The following is a 16500-nucleotide window of genomic DNA, read 5'->3' on the forward strand; positions in this document are numbered from 1 at the left end:
TTGCGGAAGGATTGTGAAGAGGGAGCTTGTTCCCTGTTCATGCAGGCGAGCACATTTTGACTTGTGCCACCGACAATAATGCCAAAGCACACTCACTTGTTGATGGTTTTGTCGTGACATGCAACTATGGAGCCGCTGCGGAGGAAATTTCTGCGTTGAGGTGCAGATCTCGCCGTGCACCACGGCGATGGGGATCAGCACAAGCCATGAGGCAGCATCCTTGGGAGAAGATGGAGCAGAGGTGGATCACGGCACCAGAGAGCCTGAGACACCATGTTTTGCCTGCCTAGGTACCGATGGTCCTTGTCCTCGTATTTGCCCTGAAGCTTCAAGCCACCAGAACTGTGAGGACACGACGGAAAAATTTGCACCAGCCCAGTGACCTGAAAAAAACTTTAGCTGGATGGTGAACTAGTCGAGCGTCTGGAACGGTCAACGATGACACGCATGCGCCATCAACACCATTGATTGGAAGAGAAGCTGCAGATTTCCTTCGAAGTCGTCGACGCTGCAGAGAATGCATAAGCCCCCCGCTTTCTCGTGTGGCCGAACGCGCCATCAATCGCTCTATCAGAGGCTTAGGGTTCGTGTCCGCACCGTTGGGCAAACTGAACCAACAAGCGTCGTATCTCCCACCATTTATGACCACCAGGGCACTTAAGGTCGAGTCGGTATAAACCAACTCCGTACTGTACACAACGGGTGGCCCGGAAAAGAATGGCATGACTCGCCTGCGCGCTCGATCACTTGACCTCCTACCTCGCAACCTGAGCAGGACGAGACATGACACGCCAATTAGGGATAACTTGAGATGAGTACTTTGCGTTCTTTTATTGTTCTGGCTTTTGTAGCTTACTCGGCCTCGGTCACTTCCTAAAGGTGTGGAATATGATATGGTATCCTGCCAAAGTTCCCGCAGCTGAAGACGTATATCAGTATCAATACACTTTTCCCGACAAATGCTTGGAGAAGCCGAGACCTCTGCTCCTGTGGCAAGCATCTGCGTCCAGCCTCACAAGGGTGACACAATGGTCTCACGAAAGCTATACATTTCCCCGCTGTGCATCGAGACGAGACTGATTGTCCGTCGCTCGCTAGACCGAAGTTCCGCTTCCAGAGAGATTGTCATCTCAAGATTCCCCCGCCTAACCAACAGCTTCTTCACTGGTAGGCTTGTGAATCCAAATAAAAAAATCCAGGGAGTTTAGTACTGGGAGCGCAAGAAGAAATAAAGGCACGATCTCGCCTAGCCCCCAAGCGCTATCTTCAGCATCAAGAACACCGTAGGAAAGAGCAAGGATCCGATCACACCAAATGCTCCGATTACCATAGCTAAACCAGAACGTCTGGACGATGATAACATTGAAGACCTCGCTGGAGACAATCCAAAAAATATCAAGGAGCGCTAATCTGATGTATGAGACGCGCCGATTGTCCCTCAAGTAACCCTCGCGCAATGAGAGAAGCCGGTCCCGCCATTTGTCTGTATCGTAGTACAACGGGATGATGCCTCGAGCATAACTGTAAAACAGCAGTAACCCCCATATGAGCATATTCTCCGCTGCACTACCGCGAATGTAGCTTGCAGAGCGGTTCACGTCGTCAATCAGGCACTGGGTGGGGTGGTGGAAGTTCGAATACCAATCGACATGACCTCGATAGAAATTGGCAACGAAGAGCAGCACAAAGGTGCTGAACATTCCGGCTGCCCGCCAATGTTTCGCAAGAGGATTCTTCCTGAAAAATGCACGGAGCTGCCCGACGGTGAGAAGATGGACGTCAGAAGACATCCATGCCAGGGCGTTGACCATCTCAAATTGATAGACTGTCGAGGTTTTGCGATTAATCCATCCTGCAACTAGTATCGCGATCCCGGTGACCAATTGCTGGTCGCTGAGAGTAAGAAGGAAATCCTCGCAGAATTTATAAAGACGTTGGCGTTCTGATTGCGACAATGTGCCGTCACGACGGACCCCATTCCTACAAAAAGCATACCTGAACAATGAATAGAGATATCTCAAAGTAACAAGGACGGCGTTCTTGATAGTTTTCGAATCAACGGCTGATTCGAAGGTTTCAGCAGTATGCCTTGCCTCAAAGAAGTGAATGAGTTGCAAGCTGAGAGAAAGGTAGGCTGTGACCAATGCAAATGCTGCGCTTAACACAAACGCAATAAGGACCTGCACCATACGCTCTCCGTTTAGCACTCCCCTTGTCGTCATGGTAGAGTTTCTTACCCCCAGACCGATAACATCCGAATCAGCTCGTATGCAGAAATCCTCCTTGACTGGGCAATGGGGATAGCGCGTTACGGCTTCGGCACAGAGGGAATACGTTGAGCAGTTCAGGGGGATGTTATCGAGCTTCACACATTGCGTTGAATCTGGCGCCATTTGATAATCTTTGATGGAGTGTTTGGGTCGAACCTCTAGACAATGCTAGATCAATGAAGGGCCGTCTACGGATTTTGCGGTGTGGATGGGGGCAGAGTCAAGGACCAGCTGTTTTTGATGGCCTCGTGGGCCATCGAGACTTAGTACAGAGGGAGTGTGCTCGCATATACTTACCGCTCTGCCGGGTTCCAGTTTCGACCAGGAGGCTGGCATCAGGCCCAGCCACGTTTCCCCGCGGGAGCGCCTAACGTTTGTAGGGACTTAGAGAACTGGGAGAGTGCAGCTTCGTGTTCTCATTGATCCCTGCAAGGCTAGTTCGGTGGGTAGGCTTGTATGATATGTTGAGCCTGAGTCGCAGACATACAGGCAGAACCGCAGACGCAGATTTGCAACTATTCAACAGCATCGTCGTGTGAATTGTTTGCGTGTCGGGAAAACACGACCAGATTGTGCAGTCCGCAGCTTCGCTTTCGTGACCACCATTGGACTCTCGAGTACAGAAAAATCCTTTCCTGGCTCCAGAGCAGCATAGTCTAAGCTTGACAGGCCGCTGGAGGCCTTGTTGGCGAGAGAAGACGGTTGAAAGGGACTTGTATTCGTACTGTAAGGTGTGGTAAGGACCTACGTAAGTCAAGTAGCGAGGGAGAAGGTCTACTGATGTAATCCATGCTATTCCAGGATGAGGAAGTTGCGCGAAGCACCCAAAAGAGGGAAGTCGCCCGAGGGATCAACACCCGCAGCCCTGCAAGGTGAAGCGAATACGGGTTCTAGACCAGGCTTTGATGCATGCCAGCCTGATTGAATACGATAGTCGCGGAGAAGCTCTCCCTCACGACATTCAGCCTGACTGTTACCTGTGCTCCCCTTTCATTCCAATTGGCCCCCGTTTACAAACAGTCCAACGTGTCAGAAAAGCCAGTCTATGACCTCTCGTTTCAATTTCTATTCAAGTACTACGCATGACCTCGTCACCCGTATCGGACACTTCATCTCTGCTACAGTCTGCCTCGCGCTTCCAGAGAGTTCTGGAATCATCCAGGAGAATGGATACGGGTGGCAGGTCGAAAGTTATTGCTAGATCCACCGACACTGGTCGTACTTTGACACTCCACAATTTCTAGCAATGGCCAGGGTCCTCCGAAGCCCTGAAAAAATATAAGACGCATGGACAAAAGGAGATATCGCAGAGCTATTTTTATGTCAATGTTCCAGACTGCAGAAACGGAAAGTAGGCCTCCACATACATCCCTGCCCTCCCCTATGCACGTGGCGGTACCTTTGAAGGCACCGGGACTTGTATCAGAGCACAATGGTAGCAGCTCATCGCGACGCGGACGATCGCAACGCCCGGACGACCGCATTGAAAGCTCACTGCCTCCGTGGTATATCGAAGAGCCAAAGGTACACCAGACAAACAATTCTGCATACCTCAATTTCATCTTCCGCTACGGTACGCCACTGTCACACATAGACCACGACGACTAGAGATACATAGCGGATATGGGTGGGGCCGTTCCGTTTGTTGGTGAAGAGCGGCGGGGGAGACTGCATACAGCCCAACCACCATTCTTCGCTTCAAGCCTTGTTAACACTCTGCTGGGCAATGCTTGTTACAAGAGCCAAGACCTGTCAGTTGACGGCACCTCTCCCGGTTCGTGGAGGCGGTATCCGTACTCGAACTTGACGCGAGAACGTTGCAATACTACTGGTGGTGACCATCATGATAGCACTCTGGCACGCATCAATATTTTGGGGAAACTGCGATCACCGGTCAGAGATGTGAAGCCGGCCGCAGGTTGCGGCCGAATTGTCCAGCCATCACTCACCTCCACCCGAGGAAAAGGCAACTTCACTAACTAGTACCTAGACAATGGCGACATAGAACACGAGCGCGCCGCCGAACAATTTCTGAGTCGATAACGTCCTGCTAGTGGTCAGTATTGCCATCCCTGACCTACTTACTAGTAGGACTCCCGTATTGCAAGGCATGCGGCAGGATATCCGAACCAACTCGCTCAATACCGCCCTTCCCGATTAAGACGTCAGGGCCGTGGCGCGAAGGTCGTTCCCAAAGGTACTAGAACTTTGCCCGGTGCAATTTCCTACTCGGGAAGTGAAGACCTCGTGTCTTGACATAGATTCAGCCTTATGGCTTCAAGCCGCCTTCATTCATGTGGTCTTCATCTTCTGAACCTTGTCGGTCTTGAGACTCAGCCACTGCATGCATGCCGCTGCTTGATACGAAGACAGCTAGGCGAACCGGTCTTGAGGCCGACTCAGACAGGTGATGTGTTTCTTTGAACCGATGAGAGCAAGCTTTGCCAGGCATGCTATATTACCCCTAATTTCCTCTGCCTCTCCTCTGCCACCTCGCCCTCTTTCCTTCAGCCTCATTCCCGCAGCAAAAGGAATATCAAGCTCGAATACTCTTGGCTTGAGTCTCGAGCTTCATTCACTGTTCGTTCGCAATGCAGCTGAATATCATCACCATCTTTCTCGTTCTCTGTCTGCTGGGGAGCAAGGTAGTAGCAAACTACAGGGTGTTGGACAATTCCACAAGCATCATTCCCCGTTATAATATTCTCGGTAAACGATGTTCGGGTTCGTGTACAGAGTGCTTTGGAGCAGGGAATGTGCCGTGTGTCGGATTGACTTGTTACAATCCCAGTGCCGGTGAGGTATGTACTTGGTCATTTTCATGGCTTGACTATCATCGACTCATAGTATGATTTCTCTTACAGTCCTGCTGCTCAAACGGATATTATTGCCCGGCTGGGCAAGTCTGTGCCGACATTGAAGGGAACTGTTGTAACGCTGTAAGTTCTCGAGTACTTCTCTTACCTTCTTACCAGTTGCTATCTAACATAGTTGCTACCTCTCTTGCGCTGGAGTGCTTTTTGAACAAGGCTGACCTGAGTCATGTAGGGACAAAGCTTACAAGACTGTGCTGCAAGTCTTGGAGTCTCTCTTCCCACGGCTACTCCCACTTCTTCGACCTCTTCTTCGACCTCCCCTCCAGCAACCAGTTCGGAATCGTCTAGTGATAATAGCAGCATAGACAATGCAAACAACTGGATCTCACGTCATAAGGCTATCATCATAGGGGCTGCTGTTGGCTTTCTGGCATTACTCGTGCTAGGCGGATGCTTGCGGCTCTATCAACGACGAAACAGGAAAAAGGTTGTCGCCACGGTTGTGGATATACCAGCTGTGGTTTATCACCCTGTCAGGCCTTGACGATACACCTACTTAGGCTCGAGGCACCAGTATGCGAATAGCGGAAGCAAATTATCAGGTGGTGCGAGCTCTTGCTAGTCTAGCAAGTAGACGCTGCAGATTGTAAAGTTAGATAATGATTGTACGAGCTCCTTTGCCGTATTAATAGTATTGTACAGGCTATGTGAGAGTAGCTTTATCATATCCGTTCGGCGGTCCTCAAGCGATTGCATAATACCCATCCTATCATTCCCAGCAGCTGCTCAGTGTCAAACTCTCTGAGAGGTGAGAGATTCCCTCTTCTCCGTCAGAGGGTTTTAGGCGCTGTCTGGAGTGAATCTCTGGTGGCAGGTCTAGTCTCGTGGGGGCGTCACCGAGCCGGGTGGATATGCGTTTGTTTCCATGAGCTCATACTGCTTGTTGCTGATGAAGAACGGGGTGTTGCACGAACCCGATGTCGTCTTGACTTCGATGTGATAGTTCACCGGAGTCGACGACGTCTCGGAACAAAGCCAGCCGGGACAAGGGAATATCGTCTTTTTTCGGAGAAGACGCCTCAGCTGCGCACAACTGCCTTCGTACATGATGTCCGACTGTTCACGCCCGTGCCAGGCTGCCTCAGCGGCGTACTCTGGAAGAACGTTTACGTGGTGGCGGATGGAACTTTGCCAGTTGTCGATACCGAAATCTGTTACTCCCCAAGCTTTGAAAAGTTCAAATACCTGGTTCGTCCACAAGTCAGCGAGATCGCTTGCCCCGTATCGCTCACTCTCAGGGACTTACATATAGTTCTCCCGCGGCGCCCATGCGGGTGTTCTCTTCGAAATTGCCGTATCCGGTCCCGCCAAAAGCTCGACGGAACGCTTCGTACTCCGATTCGTCCAGCGCCTGCATTGTGTCCAGATCCTCGTTGATTTCTTCGAGTGATCGCTGCCCGGCCCTTTGAGGTGGTCGACCTTGCTTTGCTTGGCGTATCACTTCTCTCAGTAGCTTTTTGTACGGTTCCTCTCGTTGGCGAAGATTTAGCTGTGTTTGAGCTGGAAAAGGGACGCTTTTCTCAACACCGAGATTTTCCGCTGTGCTTCTGTGATCGGCCCGAGTGACGACCTCATCTTCCTCTTCTTCCTCTTCCTCTTCCTCGTCGTCATCGTCATCGCAGGCGCCATCGGAGTCAGCTAATGATGAACCAGCAGACGAGACGACCGTTGGTGACATGGGCGTTGAGCTACTGCTGCGAGATTCTGCATCGTCCCGAAGGGCGAATGGGGTTTCCTGCAGCAGAGGTGGATACTTCTTGAACCAGGAATACTCTGGTATGTCTTCCTCCCTCATGATAGCTTTCAGAGGTCTCCGCTGGTTATTCAAGATGCGATATATCGCCTTCACCGCCAATTCCTTCTCGAGTTTAAAAAGAGAAAACAGTGCCTCCGGGAGCTCTGTTTGGAAGTAGGAATAAATCTTGTCCTTGCTGCTCGGCATGCAGATCTTCAGCCCTTCGTCAACGAGGCCGACATCCGCCACAACTTGATCACTCGGAACAATGATATCCTCCGCGTCCTCCGGGAGGGGGAGACAGAGATTTGCCCACACCTTGTCGCAAACGAATACTTTTGCAGCCAACAATGCCTCATGCATCCACGTGTTTCGATTATAGTACTCACCGCTATTGTAGTACGTGGCACAGCTAGTAAAATGTCAGGAATATTCCGGTCGCGTGATAAGACGCAAGACTCATAAAACTCACCATGACAGGGCGTATGCGCGGTCTCTGATATATTGTCCAAGAGCTTGGTCTAGCTTTGGGTCACCCTCAGTCGTCGTCTTACCGTGATATACAAGACCTGATATATAACGATCCTCTAGATCCAGGGTCCAGAACAGTCGATGCAACTCAGAGATCTGCTCATAGCCAAAGGCTACGATATCGGCTCTATTTTCGAAGAGCTCGCCGTATCGTTGATGGTCATTGATGGCAAAAGTCTCCTTAGACTCTGGAGAAACCAGTTTCAACCCGCCAGGACCACTGACGGGCAGCCACGCGAGTTCATTCAAGGTCCTCTTTTGGTCCTCGTTGAGATCTTCGTTGAGATCTATCGCGTCATCTGAGGCCAGCAATTGGCCTATGGCAAGGATAATTTGCTTGACCTTCTGGAAGTCAGTGCGCTGTTCCTCCACCGCCTTTACAAGGTCTTCGATCAGCATATCGATTTTTAGAGGCAAAACCTCCACTTTGTCCACGAAGAAGTTCTGAAGCTGAGGGAACATCTCGTCCAGTGGTACACGCCCGGGGATGGTGACTGTACAGTTCCACAGGCATTCTGTAGATTTCCGCCACGTCTGATCAGTATAGATCAAACTATGGTCTCTGAATTCTCTCCTGAAGTAGCGTGTTAGAGGAAGAGGCCAACACTTTTCTCTCAGAGACGACTGTACCGAATTGTCTCGACTATAGGCTCAGAGATTGCTATCCCCGCGAGAGCCGTATAGATTTTTTCCGCTCTGTCCTTCGTTGAGTGTGGCCCGTCTCTGGCTTCTGTCGCGAGAAGTTTGAGTTCGTCAATTAGGTCGTCATGATTCACATCTCGCATGTTCAAAATGTTGGTGAAGAATTTGCTAGCATATTTATCGTCGCCATACAGTGGACCCAATCGCTGCTTGGTATGCAGAAAGGCGGGGCCTTCCCAAATACAATCACTCGACTTGTACCATCCTTCCTTCATTGATGTCGCACGAATCAATGACTGCTCGGCGAATTTTTGCTATGCCAAGTTAGTGATGTCTCTCTATATGAGTGAGATCAGCATGTTTTACCTGAATAGATTCCGTTTCGTTGATGGACGCTGTTTGTGCAATGCCCCCGTAGATACTGCCACAAGTCTGTATCACATTCATCTCTGCTAAATCAGCCAAAGATTCCAGAGCTCTCAGATAAAATTCGAGTTCAATTCCACAAATAACGCCAAACTGTTTCAAAAAGAACCAATCATCAGGTTGCTTAGGGTCAAATTCTGTAGGTAGTTTCAGAAGTGGTAAGCGCCTTTCTAGGTTCAAATCTCGACTCTTTCCCCTTAGCTCATGAGTGGGCAGAATAGTGCGGCGAAGCACTTCCGTAGTGTTGTATAAACACGGCACTTGAATATCCAACAAGTCGTTTGTAATTCTTGATGCTTCTTCGCAGTATTGAGACCAATGTGCGTGGAGGTTTGCGACAAAGCTGTCGGGGTTATCCCTCGCAATCAGGGTCATCAAAGGATGGAGCTTCCATCCAGAGGAGTCCTTTTGAGTGAGATCAGGGAAGTGTTTAACCCCACAGTTTTCCAGGTAAGACATCCAGGTCAACCCAGACTTTATGCGACTAGAAACCTTTGATTTCATGTACTCCTCGTGAAGTATCCCGTAATCACCCCACTCTCGGTGCTGAGTCTTAGCAAGAAGTTCCTCTGCGTCGAACTTATCTTTCGAAGGAAAGAACAAGAAGTGCCCGCGATATAGCCTCTCATTTTTGCTGACGAGTATCGCGCTGTTCTTGTTTGGCATTTCATTGAACCAAAAAAGGATCTCGAGATCCGTCTGAAAGGTGTGCACGACTCCGTCCCCCTCGCAAATCACCCTCTCCCAGGACGCGTGCGCATGTAGTATTTTCTTTGTTACAACATCAGGGGGGCAATCCGAGATCCCTAGATGATTGTAGAGCTTTCTACGCTCGCCATCACCAGCAGCCGTCTCGTGAACTTTCTGGAGTCCAAGGCCGTCAGGTATCTCTATCTTTATGTTGCCTTCGTCGATGAGATAAGGGTAGTACACGGGATTCTCATACCGGGACGCTGATGACACCCACTGACCATCTTTCAAGGGAATTATTCGTAGATCCTTCACTTTTTCCTCGGTATCTGAACATTCGAGCAACTTCTCCACAAGTTCGGAGAATGCTGTATGCCATGGGTCATCCAGTGGTTTGTCGTGAAACGGGATGGCCAGCTTTATTCTCCTCAAAATTTGCGTTTGCGAGATTTGCTCGAGGCCGAGATTCTTCAAAATTCTTGTATCGGCAGATTCATACTTCTTTGACAAATAGATATCATCGCGTGTGTCTGCCACGAGTGGCTCATCCTCAAACATGAACCATGAGGGTAAACTCTTCACATGCGCAATCGTGTGCAATTTACCCTGGGCTGACCGCAAAACCTTCTCGTCCTCGAGAGTGAGACAGACGTCTTCCCATAGATGTTCCCAAAACCCTGTCATGGGTGGTTTAGGGAGATAGCGCATCCATTTGAACTCCAGTGGGTCGCCGCGGGTTAATACTTGCTTCACCAAACCAGCGAACGAGGCCGAAATTCCGCCTTACAACGCCTCATTCCTGGCATTGCCAATAACGATTTGCTCTCGGCTAGCCGTGAGGACAAAGTCCGCGTTGATGAGAAACTGATTTCGTTAGCATTAAACGGTGAAAAATATACAAGTCACGTACAGGGAGTTGCGGAATGGACTCCACTGGAAGACATGCAAATACATGCTGTCCACTGGTCGTGATAACAGGCCGACCAGTATGTCCAACTTCGAACGCCACGGTAACTTTGTTTTTGGGGTGTCTGTTCTCACGATCGTCACAGGGCAGATCCCTGACCTTGGTAGTGAGCAGTCTGAGCACTGTTGTCCCCGATGTGTGGGCGCCAAAGTTGCCCTCAACAGTGGTCTCGATACGCATTTTATAAGGGTATAGATGCCTAGGCTTCTCAAGTTTGAGCCGATCTGAACGACCATCGACGCAATCCACGAACACCTCCAGTTTCTTGAGCTGGCGCAACGCGAACATAATAGTTTTGGGGATCTTTTCAAACTCGGAGACGAGGCGCCCAGCAAAGTTGGTGCTGTGATCAGAGTACCGCAGTGTGAGTCTTGTCCCGATTCCTTTGGACAACGGAGCTGTGTCATCAATCCAGAGTGGTGCAACCATCCCCAGACCATCTTCGCCTTTTCTGTGTTTAAAACCGAAAGACCAATGGCCGGATTTGATGTGGGCATAGTCAGCAATACCAAAGACCGATTTAAAACCCAGCCCTTTCTCACCAGTAGTGCCAATGACGCGTGCCTTGGAACTCTTGCCGACACTGCAGATAGAAATGACGTTCTCCAGTGTGAAGCCTTTTTCGGTGGACTCGACGATCAACTGTCTTGGTTGGATTCGAAATGTCACAGAAGGCCTGACATGCTCCGCATACTCGGAGTCATCTACGTTCTGAAGTAGTTCATGAATGAATCGGAATTTGGATGAGTAGAGTTGCTCGGAAACGCTGCCGACGTTAGTATATCGAACTCCGAGGTATGAGGATTGAACTGACGTTTTCGCATGCCCGGCACTTGATTCTCTGAGACTACCCGCCATGGTACGATAGTTTTTTTGAGGCCTTTCCTCCCACTGTCGAATTTCCGCTTCATCGTCGTCGCTGATAATGCCATGCTTTACACGGATGGCTTCAATCTCCCTCTTGGCTGCAGCGGCAGTAAGAGGGCGTTCTTCATCGTCAAATCCAGGAATCCCCATGTTTCTGTGGCAGATTGGTGAAGATGCAATGCCTCGTGAGCGCAGACACTTGTGAAGATACAATTGGCATTCCACGCAGATTATGTCGACTAGCCACCATATATGGTATAACTGGAGAAGATACACCTCCTGTACTCTCCACAGCTCCCCTGCTCCCTCTCGGCATGGTTAACTACAAGCGTGCAGTTGAAGTAATGTGGCGTTTCCATCATACAAAGCGTCGCAGTAAACCGGTGATGCCCTACTGTAAGTAAGGCAAGAATTGGGTTGCATTCCATCGAAGCCGAAATTAGCACTGGGTGCGCCTCAAGAGAGTCACATAGAACGGTGTGTGCACCTGTACGTTCTCTTCAGACTAGCAGAGCGCCACAAATGTGGTTATCAAGCTGCTGCAGGGGTTTGAGACGCCCGGTGCTGCAAGCCCCTTAATGATAAGTTGAAACCCCACAAAACCTCTATCAGAGGACACGGTGCTCATCGAAAGCCTATACTCCGAATCGGAGGCGTACTGGTGTGATATGAATCGGGAGCGCAGCAACATGTAACAAGTTGGACAGGAAGACATATGGGAATTGGGACCTTTCGCGGGGTGGTGAGGCGAGAGAGAGGGTTCGGCTGTTGGCGGATCAGTGGATAATGACTCCATACAAATTACAATCCCGGAAGCAGCGGCACATCAAGCCGAGTGGAGAATACCTAGGTACGTGTGGACAATTGTACTTGTGAATGCAAAAGTACAGTAAGGGATCTGTACAATATCAATCCTACAGCTACCCCTGAAAGCCCCATAGGGTTTCTAGCTTCTCCGTACGTCCAAGGAGACCAAGATAAGGCTCCCACGCCATATACACAAAGTTACAATAGGTTGAGTTTTCCTCCATCTTAGGAAGAACCTCAGTCCCTCCGGCTCCAACCACATGGATATACCAAATCGCGCTTCGAATGTACCCTGCCACTTCCTGTGTCTTATCATACAATGTTGTTCACCTTGAGCTCCTGTCCTCTGCAGCTTGCGTGTACAATACAGCACTGTCTATGTCTAAATCACTGCTGATAACGCCCTAGCCGCCGGATGATCTTGCTCAGGCTCTAGGACAAGATCCTGAGTGGCCAGCTGCAATCCCATTGCATCCCGAAGAGCACGGAGCATCAATGCAGCAGACCGCCGTTGATCCGTCCTTGCTACCGGCAAGAATGCCAATAGTCGGAGAGGCCAGAGCAGCCTGATCCCATCTGCCCAGAAACTCGCAACGCTCAGGCTCGACCAGCTCTCACAACCAGCCTTGTCCAACATATTAGGGGCGGTTGCGAGAATTTCATCTGCAGCAGTTCGTATCTCGGCGACGGTCTCTCGGTATTTCAGGTGTAGATTTTCAAGTAGACTCCCCGAAGAAAGTCCCTGAGCTTTTCTCAAGAGTTCCCAGCGACACAGCAGAAACTTGAGCTTATAAGAACAAAAAAGAGTTCGAGCAAAAGTCGTTCGTGGACCTAGTAGAGGAATGGTTCTTGGATCGGTTTCGGATGTCGTATACCTCTCCCCCCGCGGAATCGTCTGCTCGTACGACTCCGTTTGAAGATCTTGGATTTCTCCCAGCATCCCCAACGCTACCGACAACGAAGTGGAGTCCGTATCGTCAATAGACTTTCGGACTCTCTCACACAGCGCGGCAGCATGACAGCCGTACAATGACATTTGAAGCACTGGAATGGCAGCTTCCTCGACATGCTTCTCTAACTCCCCAAGCCAGTGAAGGGAACCTGGAGGACATGAACTGCCAGTCACGAGACACTGGATTTGCTTGTACGTGGTCAGCCAAGAATTGTCACATTGCTACCGCACCGTACTCACCACAGAGCTAAACAATAGCCAGAACAAGTTGCGTGTAATGGGCGAGTTGAAACCTTTCGTGCCACGCAATCGCAGCAAGGTGGCCATGCCCTGGGTATGGACACTCCAAGTTGTCGGGCCCAGGTTTGACTGAGGCGGTGATGATCCCACAATGAGCTGGAGGAATTGTCAATGTCCACACGCCAAATCTTTACCCAGAGTTGAAGGGCTAGAAGTCAAGAGGGCTCTATTGCTAACCTCGTATAGGCTGAGTAGCCAGACGGCAGTGACCGTTTCGTCCCTGGTTTGCAAGGATGGCTCTCGCAGAGCTGCATTGGTAGCAGTCAAACCTCGACCATATATCATAGCTCGTTTCGACATGGCTAGAGGGTCATCTGTCCCGGTGCAGCGAAAAGCATATGAAATCGCCTGGAACACAAGTCCTACGGGAGAATCGTGGCCCGTTGCGACGACCATGGCTGGCAAGAAGGTCAAAAAGCCGAAATTTGTTGTGCGCTGCATCGCCGGAAGTACGACATGGGAAAACTCAGAAAGCACCTGCTGGATCCATTCGTCACTTAGAGGTCGAGAAGGCTCATGTTGCATCAGTGCGATGTGGGCATCTGCAGAGATCAGCTTCACGCGATCGATGGTGATGACTGTCGACCGTACCTTTCTCATTAGGTGGAAGCACCACAGTCACATCATGGGCTGAGCCCAGGGTATGCGATGCGGTATTGTGCCTCTCGGAGTGGGCGTCTTAGCATCCCGCCGTCGACGACGATCTCGGCTCGCGCTTGCACCAAATGATGCTTGGTCTGCAACACGGAACAGGAGCTCGGATTCGTCGCGATAACCCGGACACCTGCGACCGAGTTTGGCACATCTTTCACATTCCGGCTGCCTCAGATCACACTAGGCGCCGTTAACGGAAACCCTTTCCTCCACATCTCGAATGGACTGCTCACTTTGACACGCCTTTGCCTGCACAGGTGGCAGTCTCGACTTGGTCTCCCAACATTGGGCATTACTGAACTTTCAAACGATCAGCTCCTGGTACCTCCCCTCGGATAGAGCTCGTTTTCAGCATCAATGGAAGTGCCGGGGCTTTTATGGGCGTTTCCCGCCCACAGCCTTCCTGTTAACAAAAGACTCCTTTCTTCATTGCCGCAATGCGAGAAACGAGCTGGATCTGAGCCTACTTTACGGACACCTCGTGCTCGAAAGAGGTCCGAATGCCTACGTTTCAGGCCTCCCACGCGAAGCTTTCTTCGTGCGAGTTACGAGCCAAGTCGACTATGACGCCCACTGCTTCGCGAACTTTTCCCCTTGAGGAAGTCGATTCGAGGCTAGCGAGGCTGGCCCCCAGAGCCCCATGTGGGTCCAGGGCGGTGCTCGCGAGGCTGAAGCTCACACATTTCTTATGTAACCTCTAATCAACGTCCAGGACCCTTGCCGATCTTTCTCTCAATGCTTCCGTTAACCCTTTCCGCTTGTTTCGTAAGGACATCCGCTACATCTTCGCTCTGCGCGGTAGCTTTGCCATTGCTCCTCTGCTATGATTGCATGGTCGTCCCGCGTTTCCACAACCTCTGTAGCAGGGGCCGATTGTGTAGAATCTCAGCCCTTCGCGAACTCCGCCAATTTCAGCAAAGTGCCTGACAATCTCGAGAATGCTTGAAGCATGAAAGAGTAAGTCGATAGCTAGGTATGTCAAGTGTGCCTATATAGTTCCTGTGTACTTTCGTTCTCGTCAGTCCATCACAACTTCTTCGCTACTCCCCAAGGCCCCTTCGTTCGCAATTCAACATCAACAAAACCAGCTACCTTACCCCTCACAACTTCACAAGACTCATCCTTTCACAATGGGTCTCTTCGGCCACGACAACTCAAACCACACATGTGACACGCCGAAGTCTTTTGTCGCAGGTATGCTTCCAAGATCCCCTCCAAGGAAACGGGTAGACGCTGACAATTTCCAGACGCGCCTGAGCCTTTAGTTGGCAGCGTGACGTTCCATCAGCTCAACATGGCCATCTCTGGTGGATGCGTGGCCTTCTCAACGCTCTCAATTCTGATCCTCATATTCAGACATGCCACGCACTTTAGCCGACCGAACGAGCAGACCAAGTAAGTCTTTGCTCACGCTTCATCTCGACTCATCCGACTGCTAACAAAGGTGAACAAGGATTTTGAAGATCTGCACCCTCATTCCAGTATATTCGATTGGCTCCTGGATCTCGATCGCGAAGCCGAACAGCTACATATACATCACCCCCTGGCTTGAATTCTACCAAGGCATAGCACTCGGCAGCTTTTTCCTTTTGTTGTGCGAATACGTCTCGCCCAGCGCTGCATCTCGAGACGTCTTCTTCGCCGCGCTCAAGGTGACCGAGAAGAAGCGCAGAGGGCAAGACAGTGGAACCGGAGTCGACGGTCTAGAATGGTACAGGAAGAAGTGGTTCGCGGTCTTTCAGTACCCGGTCATCGCCCTGCTTGTGGCGATCGCTACGGACGTCACACAAGCCGCGAACTTGTACTGCCTCACCAGCCACAATGCGCACTTTGCTCATCTTTGGGTACGTCTACCGCCCTTCCAAGTGTTCTACTTCCGCAGAGAGCTGCTACCTAGCCACTCCTGAGAAGCTTCAGCCACAATACTAACTATCAATTGCCCGCGCACAGTTGAAAATCGCAATCTACGCCTCTATCACTATGGCCGTCGTGGCCGTGGTAACATTCTACGTCCAACTGAAGACCGACCTGAAACAGCACAAACCTCTCGCCAAGTTCCTCGCGTTCAAACCTATCATCGGTCTCACATTTCTTCAAAGTGTAAGTCAGAGTGGCCTTTCCAGTCTCACTATCCGTCTCTGTGGGTAGTTTATCTGTCGCTGTGGTCAGAGGATTTCAATTTCACGAAACATTCCCAGCTAACGTACGCCTTTTTTGTTCAGATCTTGTTCACCATCCTCCGCTCCACGAACGTCCTCAAAGAAACGTCCAAGCTGACGTGGGCCGACGTCAACTTTGGAATCCAGACAATGATCATATGCGTCGAGATGGTACCCTTTAGCATCTTCTTCCACTATGCATACGACGTCGGGGCGTACGACCTGTCGAAACCCAGACCGCTTCCCCTGGCTTACATGGGAGCTCGCCCCTCTCCAGACTCGGACAGCGAGACGACGTACGCACCGCAACACATGCAGACGAACAGCCACAGCCACAGCCACAGTGGTGAAGGGTACTACGGCGGTCCGCTGGGCGTGTGGGCGTGGATCACCGTCTTCAATCCCATGGATATCTTGAGGGCCATCGTCTTTGGATTCTCGATGAAAGCCGAGTCGAGAAAGAGAAGAAGAATGGGGAATATGAGCGGTCAAGAAGATGCCCGGATGCCCGCTTACTAAGGTATTGTTGAATCGGGCAAACGAGAGGCGTGGCCCACGGGTGGGTGGGTGAGTGGGTGGATGAAGATGAATCCAGGTGTTGGAATAGAAGTCAGAGCCTGAGCT

At 50.7% G+C, this 16500-nt stretch overlaps 4 protein-coding genes across 4 annotated transcripts; 1 reads left to right on the forward strand and 3 right to left on the reverse strand.

The window, feature by feature from the left end:
* Positions 1-1145: 1145 nt before the first annotated feature.
* On the reverse strand, positions 1146-2222 carry PV08_08365 (uncharacterized protein; the record flags this gene model as incomplete). The annotated part of the gene is made up of 1 exon (XM_016382691.1): positions 1146-2222. The coding sequence occupies one exon, from the start codon at positions 2220-2222 to the stop codon at positions 1146-1148; it is 1077 nt and encodes a 358-aa protein (XP_016233394.1).
* A 3740-nt stretch (positions 2223-5962) lies between these two features.
* Positions 5963-11154, reverse strand: PV08_08366 (uncharacterized protein; the record flags this gene model as incomplete). The annotated part of the gene is made up of 7 exons (XM_016382692.1): positions 5963-6331; positions 6393-7293; positions 7354-7981; positions 8038-8368; positions 8421-9917; positions 9987-10034; positions 10081-11154. The coding sequence occupies 7 exons, from the start codon at positions 11152-11154 to the stop codon at positions 5963-5965; spliced, it is 4848 nt and encodes a 1615-aa protein (XP_016233395.1).
* Positions 11155-12193: 1039 nt separating this feature from the next.
* PV08_08367 (uncharacterized protein) lies at positions 12194-13663 on the reverse strand (the record flags this gene model as incomplete). Its single annotated transcript, XM_016382693.1, has 3 exons — positions 12194-12952; positions 13004-13159; positions 13241-13663. The coding sequence occupies 3 exons, from the start codon at positions 13661-13663 to the stop codon at positions 12194-12196; spliced, it is 1338 nt and encodes a 445-aa protein (XP_016233396.1).
* Positions 13664-14847: 1184 nt separating this feature from the next.
* Positions 14848-16395, forward strand: PV08_08368 (uncharacterized protein; the record flags this gene model as incomplete). The annotated part of the gene is made up of 5 exons (XM_016382694.1): positions 14848-14911; positions 14965-15112; positions 15171-15561; positions 15668-15817; positions 15940-16395. 5 exons carry the CDS (start codon positions 14848-14850, stop codon positions 16393-16395), a joined length of 1209 nt encoding a protein of 402 aa, XP_016233397.1.
* Positions 16396-16500: the final 105 nt, after the last annotated feature.

The sequence above is a fragment of the Exophiala spinifera genome (assembly GCF_000836115.1).
Source record: "Exophiala spinifera strain CBS 89968 unplaced genomic scaffold supercont1.6, whole genome shotgun sequence".
Lineage (NCBI taxonomy): Eukaryota > Fungi > Ascomycota > Eurotiomycetes > Chaetothyriales > Herpotrichiellaceae > Exophiala > Exophiala spinifera.